Genomic DNA, 12,816 nt, shown 5'->3' with positions numbered 1-12,816 from the left:
GTTTCACTTCTCTCAGCCGCTCCAATGACAACCCCTTAAGGCTATGTGACCTTCTCAAAGCAAACAGACAAAAACCAGCCAATGCATACCAGGCCACTTTCCAGTGAGGGCCAGCTTTGTGATGGGAACCCACCAGGAATTGCACTGACTAGCCACAGGGCACCCACTGGGTAGGAAAAGGCTTGTTCTGTGCGATCTGGGTCATCAGAAGCAACTGATGTCTTCTGTCTTGAGCACTTCTGACTTAAAGAGGCTGGTGTGTGGGGTGTGTTCAAGTTTAGCTATATTTCCAAAAGAAAAATCAAAGAAAAATTCTGGAAGCGTGTGGAAGACTAATAGCTTACAGCCTCATCTATTTACCTCATCTATTTATTTTGCACATTTAGTTATACAATTATGCCCATAGAGATATTCAAGTACTGATTACAGACAATTCAAACAGTATTTCACAAACATCACTGATAAGACAAACAAATCATCAAATGCTTAGTTTGCATAAAGTCAGCACAGACTTCATGCAGATAACAAACCTACCCCTAGCAGTATGTGGTGGCTGCATGACCTGTGTGAGCTTGATATTCTTCTTGAACTTCTTTCTTTTGCAAACTAATTCCTAAGTGGTGTGTTTAGGTAAGAACATTTTCTTCCTCTCCTTCTCTGTATAATTTTTGCTTCCATTGAGAGACTATTAATTTCCTCTTAATTAAATAAAATTCGCTGATGAACTGTCAGAATAACAATAAATTAAGCCAAATATTGAGCCCTTAAAATGCACAAGCTACACCACAAAATTATTTCTGGCTAAACCATGCCATGCTGTCTAATGTTTCTTTTATTGAAAAGTCTTAAAATGACAGTTTTCAAACATACTTAAAAAACCCAAAACACTATAGTTTTCAGCCAATATTCTTTTCCTGCATGTCTGTGAGGAGTAGACTGTCATTTTTGCATTTCAGTTTGCATAACCTACTCAGACAAATGCAGACCAAAAAATAGCATTCATAGCCCTTAAATGTTTTCCTGTGTCAGCGGCCTTTCATTTTAATGCCACATCTGATTTTGCCAAATATTACTAGATATTGAATTAGACACTGGACTATACAAACTTGTGAATATGGTAACTCCTGAGTTCTAGCAGATGCTGGGGGAAAAAGCAATGACATGCGCTTTTTTTCCTACAAACCTTCCTAAATGCACCTGTATAAACATGTCAGAGAACTGTGGTTTGCTGACATGATAATCAGATAAAGAACAACACAATTTAAACGTGATTTAAGAATATATGTTAAGATACTATAGAAAAGCTGACATTCAAGCCTAGTATCCAAAGCTATATGCTACTCTGGATTACCTTTTCTCCTAACAAAACATACTGGTGTATGCAAACATTGAAAGAGAGCCATACAAGTCAGCTCAGAGGGTTCTCTGCCACCAGACACCAACCAGCTTCTGTCCAACTGTGCAGCTCAGGAGCAGACAGAGTCAAAGGGTCTGGCCCCATCTTACTTATCTTTCCTTACAATACACTTGGTGTGATGAACTGCAGTACTCTTAAAAGAAATTATGCTCTTTTTACCACCTTGCTCTTCTCCCACAAGCCCCCTCCTGAAACTCATGCAATGTAGTGTACTTTACAGTTAATGGGAAAAACATTTTTAAAAGGAAATCAGTCTCACACACACACAAAAAAAAAAATCTTGCCAAATACTGTATTTCTTCATGTCATCATAAAAGGCTTAAAATGGACAAAACATATTCCTTGGATCAGAGCTGGTAGTTTTTAATGTGTACTTGTTAGAATTCTAAGCTTACTGGCCCCCAAACCTAATAAACTATCCCTGATGCATATATTTCTGACTCTGCTATAGATGCCACTCTGTAGTCAAAGAGGCATGAAGGAAGCTCTTTAAGTCATCACATCCACCATATTATGTGGATATCTCCCATAATGTGGGACAAGCACAGACTAACTTTATCATCTAACACATGTGGGGCAGTAATGAACCACCTCACTAGGATTAACTAAGCAAGATCCGAAGTCCAGCAGTACTATTATGCCCAGTGTAAATGCAACACTGCATAATCAGGTATCTATGGAAGAGAGATAACTTCTATAAACCCCATTGTGATAACAATGCTGATACAACAATGGGTAACAATGCAGGTCAAAGTCCTGGTGGGTCCCTTCTGACTCAGCATATTCCGTGATTCTCTAATTTTATGAACTCCTAGTCCTGCATGTGACACTCCAAGAGTCACACTGTATACCTGAAAGTGTTGTCCAAATGTTTCTTGAATTGTCAGGCTTGGTGCAGTGGCCTGTGACCTGTTCTGGTGCCTGACCACCCTCTGCGTAAAAAAACCTTTAGTTCCTAATACTCAACCTAAACCTCCCCTGACTCAGCTTCACGTCATTCCTTTGAGTCTTGTCACTGACTGGTCTGAGAGAGAAGAGACTGGTACTTCTCCCTCCTCTTCACAAGAAAACTGTACACTGTGATGAGGTTTGCACTCAGTCTCCTCTTCTTCAGGCTGAATAAACCAAGTGCCCTCAGCTGCCTCTCATAAGGCTTCCAGTCAAGATTCCTCACCAGCCCCGTGGCCCTATTTTGGACAGTCTCTCTACATCTGTCCTATTTTACATTGTGGTGCCCAAAATCGCACACAGAACTCCAGATGAAACTGCCCCAGCTCAGAGCAGAGTGGGACAACCCCCCTCCCTTGCCTGGCTGGTAATGCTGTGTCTGATGCACCCCTAGGTCAGGGCTGGCCCTCCTGGATGCCAGGGCACTGCTGACTCATTGGACTTGATTGTTGTGGGTCCCTTCCAATGCAGGACATGCTGTGATTTCTTCTGCAACTACCAGACAAACCTCTACAGAGCTGCATGGAGAAGTCCCAGTTCAGACTGAGCACAGCTTTCGGCCACTCATGCAGACCTGGGGGTGCAGCTGGTAACAGGGCTAACAGCAGCAACAAGCATCTGATACTTGCTGCCTGTGGCTCCCTGGCCTAGTTGGTACCTCTAAGAAAGCAGAAGATTCTGTCTGAGATGATGAAAACCAGGAAAGAACTAGATAAAATTTCCTTATGTATCTCTGTACCCCACTGGGGACAGAGGTACTTTGCTTCCAGTTAACATAGGAGTGAGTTACTTTGCACAGAGATCCATGAGTCCTAATGCTTGGTAATTCTTGTAAATACACTGATGGACAATAAAGGTCATACATCTTTGTTAGATATTTTTATAAATTTGATTTATTTTTTTAATATTCACATACATTTCATATGGTGGTGAACTATTTCCACATGTGCTGGAGGCTTTAAGGAATAATATTAAGTATTGTCTCAAAAAATTGTAATCCTAAATTTTGTTCAGAGACCTTTGTGGTTTGGATCTATTTATGTAGCTTATAGAAGGCAAGTTCAAAACAGCATTGAAGCTGGAATGTATTTGGGAATATCAAAAACAGTAGGCCTGTTGTTCTGCATGAAACTAAGGGAGAAGATGAACAGACTGTCTCAAAATTTCTATCTGTATCAGGACAATGTTGAAACACACAAAGAAGTTATTTATCCCATTCTTAGAAATGCAGAATAGAGCTGTTTCCTTGAGATTAGAAAATAAAACCCTTTGTCACAACTGTTATTCTCCTCATATGAATACTTCTATTCTTAGTTGTTCCATTTTACTGCATCCTTGTACTACCGTAAAAAACACATTTATTTCTATGATAGCTGTACAATAGCAAGGACAGTATATGTCAGACAAATTCCAGAGGCTGCAGTTCATCAATATTTAAATCTTGTTACCACAAAGACAACAGCACAGTACTTGTAAGCTAAGAAGTCTGCACCAATTTATGGACTTACTAATTGCATAAAGATCAGTGCTGAATATAATTATAGGGAAAATGTAGATGCCCCAGGAACTGTGTAAAAAAAATTGGTATCTCCATGACTGTTCGTCCAGTGACCACAGAGTTAGTCTGCAGGGCTACTGATCTTCCTCCATAGGGCCATAAACTCTTTTGCAAGGAACATATATACACAGAATTAAATCTCACAAGAGATGTTTAGACCTTTTGAAAGACAGAGATGTTTCTTCTAGGAAGTGCATTTTTACCTCAAAGAGGAAGAAGAATATTAGCTACTAACTCTTGGGCTTTTTTCCACGTGAATAATGACACCCATGGACATGGACTCTGGTCTGGCAAAGATTCCTACTACCCCCTAAAGACCCATAAAGAAATGAGAAGGAAACTGCTGCACACAATATGAGTGAGTGACTAGATTGACCATTTGACTCATTTTCCTTCCCACCTGAGACATTACCTAAATAGTATTCATTTCTTCCCTGATTTTAAATAATTCAAGTATGACTAATGGAAAAGTTTAAGAGTTGCTTTGACAAATTTTGCATGGGCACCTTTCTTCTCTCTATACTGAGTAGTCTTCCTTCTTTTTCAAACGTGTTTTGCTTCAGGGTAGAAGAAAGCATCTAGCTAAGAGTACGGCCTGACAAGAGACAGGGTGAGTTTGAAAAAGTGAAAAAGTATGCTTGCATATAAACCTATGGTATTATAGCTATCAAATAACCTGGTCTCCCAAGAAAATCTTTGGAATGTGGCTAGCTGAGCAAAGCTGACTGAGATGCCTAATCTGGGAAAAGCATCAAACAGAGACATGACAAATTTTTGGATTTTTTAAGGTAGTTAGAGTAGGATGCAGGGGCTGTGTTCCTCACTGAATTGTATTTGGATGCAAAGACAGGCAGCAGAAGTTGTTAACGAAAACAGGCCACCAATATTTTCTTAATAAAAGAATGAAAGCAACATGCAAATTTTTTAAACAGCCCAGTCTCACAGTATTTTTCAAAAGGTAATTTGAATTTTTAATTACGAAATACTTTAATATGACAAGATATAGATTGTAAGTGTTCTTTGTTTCAAAGACCAACAGTTTTGATCATGATTTTGTCATAAACATTGGTATAATTATGCTTTTTTTCAGATATACTTATCTTTCAGAATAATATGATTACTTGAAAATGTTTTGGTGTCTCCTTTTTAAAATTTTTTTGATCACGAGTAAACTTTGTTATGTATTGGAGAGACTAGTTTGTAAATGTAACCTCTCCTGCCTCTGAAAGAAGGCAGCAAATACAGAGAAAAAAAAACTGAAATCCTTATTTTTTTTAAATATTGTGCTTTATATAAAATTTTTTGTCTTGACTGCCTCTCACGTACTACTTTTTTTATATGGCTTGAATTTATGTTAGCCAAATTAGACCACATGTGTCAGAGCATGTAACAAACAGGTGTCATTAACTGATTCCATCTGACCTATTACTACCATCAAGGTAACTGGGTCTTGCTGGCAAGTTCAGGGATAATCACTAACTGGTATTTTGGAGAAAGTTTGTTCTTGTGCTCTGTTACATAGGAGGGCTCTTATCAAAGCCACTTTGAATATTCTTCTAGAAGAAAGAATACACATATGTAGACAGAAAGTCAAACACAGGGAAAACCTCCAGGAGGACATGCTGTGTCTGTGTCACTCAGAGTATATTTTAAGAAAAGTGTCTCAAAAGTATTAACAGAAAACTGCATTGAGTCTTGGAGCTAAGAATCTATTTCTCCTCTAACTACAGTCAAAGGGTGTGAAAAAACAGTTATTGTTGAATCTTGTTTGGATGATCTTTGATCATTGTCCTGGGTTGATTATGATGTTAAATTGTATCCCCATTCATCCACCTAACCCAGACACAGGTTCTGTATTCTTAAAATTCCATCTGAGAGTAAAAGTGAGTGGAAAAGAAGCACCAAGTCTGTTATCAGACTGTACTTGCTCCCCCCGCATCGGGAGTTTTGACTACAGCACAGACAGACAAACAAGACACAGATCGCCTTGACTTTCCAACTAGCCGGAGCAGAGAGGTCTTCCTGGACTGTTTTCTTTTCCTTTTCTGAAACGAATCGAACCTGCTCTGGACTTGGGGGAGCACCAGGAGCTTGCACCCGTGGACTACCGGGAGCCCAGCCTGGGCAGCGGCATTTTCCAGCGCCAGAAGGACTGATAACAGAGCAAACACCCCCAGGAAAGAGACCCTCTGAAGTTTGTCATCTCTTCTGAAGGGCGAGAGGTTTTGTAATTTGATATCATTCATTTCTGTACTGGGTAGTGCTGTGCCTGTGAAATAAACAGGTTTTTTCCACTTCTCTCAGAGAAATCTCTTCCCGAACCGGCTGGGAGGTGGGGGGAAAAGGGCCACGTGAGTTTGCTTCCCGGGGGGAGCCCCACTGGAGGTTTTCTTCCAAATTTGCCCTAAACCAGGACAAATACATTCATTGGCACCAGAGAGTGGAAAAACCCTGTACTGATTGTACTGAAGTGGCAATTACTTTGTATTGTGATAAGATAAAGCAGTCCCTAGCCATCCAGCCATGCTGGATGAATTATTGAATTAATAATGTCTTTTGGGGTGCAGGCCTTCATGTGTTTCTGGTCGCTAGGCTTTTTTTAGGTTTTAATACCTTTATGGTCCCTTGGTTTATTTTCTTATCCACAACTAGCCCTGGTATTGTCCCTAACACATAGCTTTTACAGTAGAGGGGCACGGATTAGAATAGCTATTGGGCTGGGCCTAGTGATTATGATTTCCAAGAAGTTTATTCAGGTGCTGCAGTCTGTTCCAAATATAAAGGATTCATGGGTATGGTTATGCACCCAGTTTGTTAGAGGAGGAGTAAGGAATGAGGCTTTTCAACCTTTCCTTTCCTTCTTCTCCTCTGAATCGGTTACATCACTATTGGAGAGTGTTCAGTTTCCCCTGAATGTTAAAGAGACCATCTTTCTGGCATTTAATCTGGTAAGTTTCCTCTATACAGTCTTCAGCCTCTCTAGAATGAGAGCTGAGATTTCTAGAGGGACTGATGAGACCCCAGAACCAAGCATGGAAAATCCTGAGTGGGGTGGAGAATAGGAGGATATGGGCCAAATCCTGAAGGAATTTTCTGACCCTGTAGGTTGGGACTTTACACATGAACAAATTCTGAATCCAGCTGAGGTGGTGAAATACCTGAAAGAGAAGTGTCAGGATAATTCCAAAGAAAAAAAGATCATTGCAGTAAGCTGGGCCCTGGCATATGCTTATCGCACATTGATAGATACTGTAGGGCAGCAGACAGGAGAAAGGGGACAGGGAGATAAATCAACAGTTACCCCAATTACTCAGGCTGCAGCCAACCTCCCAGTTACAAAGCTGGTAGCTAAACCAGACAGCAAGCCTCAACCCATAGCTGTTGCTACTAGCACAAGAAGTGGAAAGTGCACAGACAAAACCGATTGACTAGTAGATGATGATGATGATGGTACAGGAGAAGGACCCTCAACGCCTCCTGACACAAAACCAAGAGTCAAAGCAACTGGCACAAGATCAGAGGTTTGAGTCCTTTTCCCTGAAAGATCTTCGTGGCCTAAGGAAGGACTACACTCAACGACCTGATGAATCTATAATTAGTTGGTTAGTCCGTCTGTGGGATGCCGCAGGTGAAGCTACAGTTCTGGATGGCACTAAAGCGAGGCATCTGAGATCCCTGTCACACGATCCGGTTATCGACCAGGGGATAATGAGAGGGGCTAACCCTCACAGTCTCTGGGCACGGGTCCTTGAAAGTGTAGCCCAAAGATACCTGTGTGTAAATGATCTTTACATGCAGCAAACATAATGGAAAACCATCGAACAAGGGATCCAACACATGAGAGAAATGGCAGTGGCAGAGAGTGTTTTTTCAGATGACATACCAACTAAGAATCCAGACTTGGTGCCACGTACATTCGTGATGTGGCGAAAATTGATATGACTTGGGCCACAAGAATATGCATCTGCGTTAGCAATGATGAAACGGGATGAAAGGGAGGAGACCGTGCTGGATATGGCGAAGAAGCTTCGAGCATACGCAGATGCCGTGCATGGCCCCACACATGCAAGAATCGCAGCTGTGGAAACATGTCTGCAGAGATTAGAAGATAAGATAGAGGAGAATCACAAGAAACTTAGAGATGAGATTAAAGAGGACCTTCTCCAAATCTCAGCAGTACAGATCAGAGGTTCTGGCACTCAACGCAAGCATTCCCCAGATCGGGAGAGAAGGTATACCCCACGAGCTGAGCTGTGGTTCTTCCTGCGTAATTGCGGAGAAAACATGAGGAGATGGGATGGGAAATCTACTGCAGCTCTGGCACAACGGGTGCGTGAATTGAAGGAGGAGAAGAGTCACAAAGGAAGTTCCACCAAAAGGGAAGCAGCTCCAGTTGCACGTAGCCGAACTGCCAGGTATGATGATGATGACACGTCTGATCCCCTTGAAAGAACATCCAAGACATATACCAAAGGAAAAGGTAACCAGGCTTAGAGGGGCCCTGCCTCTAGCCAGGTAGAGGCTAGAGAAAATCGTGTTTTTTGGACTGTGTAGATTCGTTGGCCTGGCACATCAGAACCACAACAATATGAGGCTTTGGTTGACACTGGTGCACAGTGCACGCTAATCCCATCAAGACATGTAGAGGCAGAATCTGTTTCTATTGCTGGCGTGACAGAAGGATCGCAAGATTTTACCTTGGTGGAAGCAGACGTGAGCCTGACTGGAAATGAATGGAAGAAACACCCTATTGTGACAGGCCCTGAGGCCCCATGCATTTTGGGCATAGACTACCTCCGAAGTGGGTATTTCAAAGACCCAAAAAGATTCAGGTGGGCATTTAAAATAGCAGCTGTGGAGACAGAGGGCGTCCAGCAACTGAACACCTTGCCTGGACTGACAATCCATCTACAGTAGGACTTCTGAAGGTGAAAGGACAACAAGTACCAATTACCACCTCGACAGTGCACCGCCGACAATATAGAACAACTCGAGATGCTGTGATCCCCATCCACAAGATGATCAGAGAGCTAGAGAGCCAAGGAGTGGTCAGCAAAACCCACTCACCCTTCAACAGCCCCATCTGGCCTGTGCGTAAATCTGAAGGAGAATGGAGATTGACTGTGGACTATCGTGCATTGAATGAAGTGACTCCACCGCTAAGCGCTGCTGTGCCTGATATGCTAGAGCTCCAGTACGAGCTAGAGTCCAAGGCAGCGAAGTGGTACGCCACTATTAACATTGCTAATGCATTTTTCTCCATTCTCCTGGCAGCAGAATGCAGGCCTCAGTTTGCCTTCACCTGGAGGGGAGTGCAGTACACCTGGAACCGACTGCCCCAGGGGTGGAAACACAGCCCCACCATCTGCCATGAACTGATCCAAGCTGCCCTGGAAAAGGGTGAGGCTCCAGAACATCTACAGTACATAGATGACATCATTGTGTGGGAGAACACAGCAGCAGAAGTGTTTGAAAAAAGAGAGAAAATCATCCAGATCCTCCTGGAAGCTGGTTTTGCCATCAAGAAGAGCAAAGTTAAGAGACCAGCTCGTGAGATTCAGTTCCTGGGGTAAAGTGGCAAGATAGGCGGCGTCAGATTCCTACTGATATCATTAACAAAACTACAGCAATGTCTCCACCAACTAATAAGAAAGAAACACAAGCTTTCTTAGATGCCATAGAGTTTTAGAAAATGCATATTCCTGAATACAGTCAGATTGTGAGCCCTCTTTACCTGGTCACTCAGAAGAAGAATAATTTCCATCGAGGCCCTGAGCAGCAACAAGCCTTTGCTCAGATCAAGCAAGAGATTGCCCATGCAGTAGCCCTTGGCCCAGTCAGAACAAGACCAGATGTGAAGAACGTGCTCTACTCTGCAGCCGGGATCCATGGTCTGTCCTGGAGCCTTTGGCAGAAAGTGTCTGGTGAGACTCGAAGCCGACCATTAAGATTTTGTAGTAGAAGCTACAGAAGGTCCGAAGCCCATTACACCCCAACAGAAAAAGAAATTTTAGCAGCCTATGAAAGAGTCCAAGCCGCCTCAGAAGTGATTAGCACTGAAGCACAACTCCTCCTGACATCCCGACTACCAGTGCTAAGATAGATGTTCAAGAGAAAGGTTCCTTCCACCCATCATGCAACCAGTGCCACATGGAGCAAGTGGATTGCTCTTATCACGCAGCGCGCCCGTATTGGTAAACTGAACCACCCTGAGATTTTAGAAATAATTACAAACTGGCCTGAAGGTAAAAATTTTGGTCCCACAGATGAAAAACAAGAGGAAGTGACAAGGGCTGAAGAAGCTCCACCATATAACCAGCTGCCAGCAGAAGAAACACGCTACACTCTTTTCATTGATGGTTCCTGTTGCATTGTAGAGATGAACCGAAAGTGGAAAGCAGCCGTATAGAGCCCCACATGACAAGTTGCAGAAGCCACTGAAAGAGAAGGTGGATCAAGTCAACTTGCAGAACTCAAAGCTGTTCAACTGGCCCTGGACATTGATGAAAAAGAGAGGTGGCCAAAGCTCTACCTCTACATGGATTCATGGATGGTGGCCAATGCTCTGTGGGGATGGTTGGAGAGGTGGAAAGAGGCTAATTGGCAACGTAGAGGAAAACCAATTTGAGCTGCTAAAGAGTGGAAAGATATTGCTACCAGAGTAGGGAGACTACCAGTGAAAGTCCGCCATGTAGATGCCCATGTCCCCAAGAATAGAGCTAATGAAGAACACCAAAATAATAAGCAGGTAGATCAGGCTGCAAAGATACAAGTGTCAAAAATAGATTTGGATTAGAAACATAAGGGAGAGTTGTTCCTAGCCCGATGGGCTCATGATGCCTCAGGTCATCAGGGTAAAGATGCCACCTATAAGTAGGCACGAGACCGAGGGGTGGATTTAACCATAGACAGCATTTCTCAGGTTATCCATGACTGTGAGACATGTGCTGCGATCAAACAGGCCAAGCGGTTAAAGCCCCTCTGGTACGGTGGGCGGTGGTCCAGATACAAGCATAGAGAGGCCTGGCAGATTGATTACATCACACTGCCCCAAACCCGCCAAGGCAAGCGCTACGTGCTCACGATAGTAGAAACCACTGGATGGTTGGAAACCTACCCTGTGCCTCATGCCACTGCCCGGAACACCATCCTGGGACTTGAAAAGCAAGTCCTTTGGAGGCATGGCACCCCTGAGAAGATTGAGTCAGACAATGGGACTCATTTCAAGAACAGTCTTATAAACAGCTGGGCTAGGGAACATGGCACTGAGTGGGTGTACCATATCCCCTACCATGCACCTGCTGCTGAGAAAGTGGGGAGGTACAATGGACTATTAAAAATCACCTTAAAGGCACTGAGTGGAGGATCTTTTAAAAACTAGGAGCAACATCTAGCAAAAGCCACCTAGTTAATCAACACCAAAGGTTCCACCAACCGAGCAGGTCCTGCCCAGTCTGAGTCTTTACATGTAGTAGGCAGAGACAAAGTCCCAGTGGTACATGTCAAAGGTCTGCTAGAGAAGACAGTTTGAGTCAATTCTACCTCGGGCACAGACAAACCCATCCGTAGAGTTGTCTTTGCTCAAAGACCAAGTTGTACATGGTGGATAATGCAGAAAGATGCAACAACACGATGTGTACCTCAGGGAGACCTGATCATTGGGTAAAAAGTTACTGCCATTGTCTGTACATTAAACCAGGCAGACATGAAATAGAAGGAAATGTGTAAGTGTTGAAGGTATGAGCAGGTGAAAGATGGTGTTTTGAGTGAGTAAAATGAGAGAGTGGGGAATCCTGCAGCTCTCCAGCATGGAGAGTCTGGATTCAGTAGCTTGTTGTGGGGCTTGACAGAGGCATGATGGATATATTGCTTGTATTTTTTGGGTGGAACGGAGAAGAAGTTTCTATGTATGTAAATGTGTGCAGAGTTAGAATGTTAGTTTTGGCAGTAAGTCGACGATACGGGGATAAGGGGTGGAATGTCCTGGGTTGATTATGATGTTATATTGTATCCCCATTCGTCCACCTAACCCAGACACAGGTTCTGTATTCTTAAAATTCCATCTGAGAGTAAAAGTGAGTGGAAAAGAAGCACCAAATCTGTTATCAGACTGTACTTGCTCACCCCGCATCGGGAGTTTTGACTACAGCACAAACAAGACACAGATTGCCTTGACTTTCCAACTAACCGGAGCAGAGAGGTCTTCCTGGACTGTTTTCTTTCCCTTTTCTGAAACGAATCGACCTGAGGACTTGGGAGAGCACCCGTGGACTACCGGGAGCCCAGCCTGGGCAGCGGCATTTTCCAGCGCCAGAAGGACTGATAACAGAGCGAACACCCCCAGGAAAGAGACCCTCTGAAGTTTGTCATCTCTTCTGAAGGGCGAGAAGTTTTGTAATTTGATATCATTCATTTTTGTACTGGGTAGCGCTGTGCCTGTGAAATAAACAGGTTTATTCCACTTCTCTCAGAGAAATCTCTTCCCAAACCGATTGGGAGGTGGGAGGAAAAGAGCCACGTGAGTTTGCTTCCTGGGGGGAGCCCCACTGGAAATTTTCTCCCAAATTTGCCCTAAACCAGGACACTCATTTAGAAAATTCCCCTTCATTTGAAAGTATTTACAGGTACAAGTATTTGCAAATATTTCTCTACAGTCTCTGCTAGACTGTTAAATGAAGAAGCAAAATAATTTGGATTACTTTGCTCTATTGTATTGCTCAGCCTAAGTAACAAAGAATGATCAACACAATAAACATAGACATATAAATCTAATAAAATTGGGTCCTGACAAACAACAGTAAATTACACAGAAATTTCCATCCATGGAATTGTTTTTCACATAGCTATATATATATTTAGCTAAATTCTATTCCAGGTGAGTCTAATGATCTGA

The 12,816-nt window shown here is 42.9% G+C and overlaps 2 protein-coding genes across 15 annotated transcripts in view; one reads left to right on the top strand and one right to left on the bottom strand.

The window, feature by feature from the left end:
• ANO5 (anoctamin 5) overlaps window positions 1-12,816 on the bottom strand; it is a 74,495-nt gene that overhangs the window by 35,523 nt on the left and 26,156 nt on the right. The window lies entirely within an intron of this gene.
• On the top strand, window positions 7,899-12,384 carry LOC147652446 (uncharacterized). Its single transcript, XM_086894143.1, has one exon. It carries the CDS (start codon window positions 7,899-7,901, stop codon window positions 8,415-8,417), a length of 519 nt encoding a protein of 172 aa, XP_086750269.1. The 3' UTR covers window positions 8,418-12,384.

The sequence above is a fragment of the Cyanistes caeruleus genome, chromosome 6 (assembly GCF_971803275.1).
Source record: "Cyanistes caeruleus chromosome 6, bCyaCae1.hap1.1, whole genome shotgun sequence".
In the NCBI taxonomy this organism is placed as follows: Eukaryota; Metazoa; Chordata; class Aves; order Passeriformes; family Paridae; genus Cyanistes; species Cyanistes caeruleus.
This window is presented reverse-complemented; position numbering and strand designations above follow the sequence as displayed.

Coding starts and splice junctions, on each gene's coding strand:
- LOC147652446 (XM_086894143.1), top strand. CDS start 7,899: ATGATGAAACGGGATGAAAGGGAGGAGACCGTGCTGGATATGGCGAAG.